General features: G+C 36.4%; 1 protein-coding gene across 1 annotated transcript; it reads left to right on the forward strand.

Moving 5' to 3' along the window:
• The first annotated feature begins 1016 nt into the window (after positions 1-1016).
• LOC121997418 (agamous-like MADS-box protein AGL80) lies at positions 1017-1778 on the forward strand. Its single transcript, XM_042551816.1, has one exon. It carries the CDS (start codon positions 1017-1019, stop codon positions 1776-1778), a length of 762 nt encoding a protein of 253 aa, XP_042407750.1.
• The last annotated feature ends 1811 nt before the right edge of the window (positions 1779-3589 follow it).

Below are 3589 nucleotides of genomic sequence, written 5' to 3' on the forward strand. Positions count from 1 at the left end.
AAATTACTTCTCAAATTATCAAAATCATATTCACTTGTATTTAATAAAAAAAAAACATTGATTTTTCAAAATATTTTGATAAACTATTACCAATTTCGAAAGTCAAACTCAATATATATATATATTGTCAATATATGATATAATTAAGGTTTTGTTCATTTTTTTACATAAATAAATATAATAAATACCTCTAAGTTTAAAAGATCTTTATATCATGCTTATATCGTGAGATTTCATTCAGAATATTCCTTCCATAGAGTAAAACATTTTATATCATGAAATTAGAGAAATGCCGTTTGTTTATTTGTTTGTTTTTGACAAATAATAATTTGTTGCATATATAATTGGAAAAATAGTTGTGCAAAACAGCTAATATGAACTAAATTCCTTCCTCGTAAGATTTATTACATAAGATTTACCAAATTATCAAGTTTAACTAATGGCTAAAACCACATCCTAAAATTTTCGCATTAATTATCCTGTTTTTTTCATGGCATCCCAAATCTATTTATGAGCAATTTAAATGGAAATGATAGGTTCTCTCGTGAAATTGTGTTAGTTTAAGAATCAAATAATTATATTTACACACTTTTTATCCAAAATATATTTAAAACTTTTAGTGGCGATATATATATTACATAGATTTCAAATTAAATGCCTTCCAATTAATTGCTTCAATTCTCATAGTCGTTGGAAACAATATTAATGATTCCGTGCACGAATGAATGTGTTTTTTTTTCTTTAAAAAATGATTATTAATGCTGTCAACCTTAAGCAAGTATATTAGGGAAATAAAATTATGATATATAATTTAATACTTTTTTATGCATAAACGGCACGTGTGATGTGAAATATTCAACGGTCAGGATGAAATTGATCCTAGTAGCTTGGTCCGCTGTGGTGGCCCCACCAAGAGTATCGAACCGGTCCAAAATGGGCCGGTTCGATTGCTCTCACGGTTTTTTTTCCCGCTATATAAAGCAAACAGGGAAGAGAGGCGGCCGTCCATCGGAGGCATGGCGAGGAACAAGGTGAAGCTCGCGTGGATCGCCAACGACGCCAACCGCCGGTCGACGCTCAAGAAGCGGCGCAAAGGCCTGATGAAGAAGGTGAGGGAGCTGAGCATCCTGTGCGGCGTGGAGGCGTGCATGGTGGTGTACGACCCGCAGGAGCCGCACCACCCGGCGGCGTGGCCGTCCAACGGCGAGGCCATGCGGATGCTCACCCGCTTCAAGTCCTTGTCCGACATCGAGCGCAGCCGCAAGATGACGAACCAGGAGACGTACCTCAAGAGCCGCGTCAACAAGCTGGCGGAGCAGTTCCGCCGGCTGCAGCGGCAGAACAGGGAGACGCAGATGACGGCTCTGCTCTTCGAGGGCCTCCGCGGCCGCCCCCTCTACGACCTCAGCATCGAGGACGCCTCCGCCCTCGCCTTGATGGTCGACAACAAGCTCCAGGAGGTGCGCGAGAAGCGGCAGGAGCTGATCAAGAGCCACGGCCGCCACAATCCCATAATTGGCGCCGCCCAACCACTGCCGCCATCTCCTCCTCCTCCTCCTTCTCTCCTTCCCAATCTTCCAACTAGCCTCATGCTCCAGCCTCCGCAGCAGCGCTTCATGTGGCCTTTCCAGGAGGAGCTGAACCAGTTACTACCGCCGGCGGAAGCCGATGGCGGCGGCCACTTGTTCATGGCCATGGCAGGCGGCGATCACGGCGCCCTCACCCACTCCGGACTGGCACATCCTTCTCTCGATCCAACTGCTTGGGACATGGAGTAATAATAACGATAACTGGCCACTGTTGCTGAATGCCGATCGATCGATTCTCTTTCTTGCTTAATTTGGTCGACCAGTTTGTTCTACTGCATGCAGTTTCTAGCTAGTTTTTTTTTTTTTTTGTTTGGTTTTGTTTTTATAATGCCTAAAGAGGAACATGACCTCATTTAGTGCATGTCTACGAACATCTATCATTTATCGATCAATCGTCTTTTATGTTTATTATATTTCCAAGTCTTAATTAATTATTATTATTATTATTATATATATAATAATAATAATAATAATAATAATAATAATAATAATAATATATGCATGGTTTAGTTCGAGTATTCTTCTTGTTTGATCTCCATTTCATTTGGGGTTTCTTTTTTCCTTGTTTTTTAAATCTTCTCTTCGTTCGAGATAACACTTTAATTTAAATTTTAAATCTCATCACTTGGCGCAAAAATAGTATTACAATAGAACATATTAACGTTAGATTTTCGTCGTATTAAAAAGCTCCAGGTTGAGATACGACATTAATTGTTGTGTTACTAGTGTATTATAATTAATATGCATTAATATTTTTAAGAATAAATGGTTATAATATTTAAAACATATAACTTTTAGATTATTTATGTTATTATTGGTGATTTAATAATAATTATTATTATTATAATAATTTTTTTTGTTTTTGAATGTTGGTGCAACATATATATATATATATATATATATATATATATATATATACATCAATCAGACTATGTTGAGTGTTTTATATGTTAAGATCATTATAAGAATCATAACATTCCGTAATATGTCGTACGTACGACACACGTCATCAAATGTAATCTTTTTGGCAATGTTTAACACGCTCTGCGTCGTCAAAAAATTGAACTATGGTGGGAAACTTTCCATCATTATTTTGGATCTTTTGGCAACGTAACAAAGTAAATGTGTTGCTAAACTGTTGGATCATTTCCTGACACACAAGAGTTGACAATCGCTAAAAGATAACCGAAACAAAAGTGGAAATTTATTTTTAGATAGAATGATTAGTGCAGGAAGATTAAATGACGCTCGTGTGAATATGATATCGATGTGCGCGCGGAATTTCTTGAGTCTTTGTAGAATTAATCTGTCTTACAGTATCCTAATGAACTGGTATTTGATGAGATTGTTAATCATGACATGCATGAAGGATGCAAATGTTGTAGCTAAGAAAGTAAACTGTATTTCTTCTTTGAGTTTTTGTTTTTGTCTCAAATTCTCAACCAATGTGTCTTATAAACAGATGTCAAATAGCACCATTTGCGGAGTTTCTCTTTATGTTTCTTTAACTGATGTTCATGTTATAATTTAGGAACCTGCCTTTACTGTTTTGTGTTGTAGTTCATTTCTGGGCACCAACCTTCAAGTGGGGCATTAGAATAGCCAATTTTTCTGACTTGAACAAACTGCCGGAGAAAGTTTCATATCCACAGCTAGTTGGGGCATTAGCATTTTGTGATTTGTCGTTGGTTTTTGTGAGCCTTCAGGATTAAAGGTTAGTATTTTTTGATAACAATATTTGTGTAGACCTGAATTAGAATTGATGAGAGTTATACCATTTTCTTGATATGTTTAAAGTGTGTGATGTATATAAAATGTTAGTGGATTGTTTTTTTAGAAGCTAATAATTTTTTCTTGAGTTAGTAATATGGAGCTAGAGAGTAATGTATGAAACTTGATTGATTTCATGGCACGTAATGAAATTTAATGTATATTTTTCCTGACTCTAGTTTTACAAAATGATAATTGACAAAAATTGGATGGATTGAGTGTGACGAATC

This window comes from Zingiber officinale, chromosome 1A, assembly GCF_018446385.1.
Source record: "Zingiber officinale cultivar Zhangliang chromosome 1A, Zo_v1.1, whole genome shotgun sequence".
Lineage (NCBI taxonomy): Eukaryota > Viridiplantae > Streptophyta > Magnoliopsida > Zingiberales > Zingiberaceae > Zingiber > Zingiber officinale.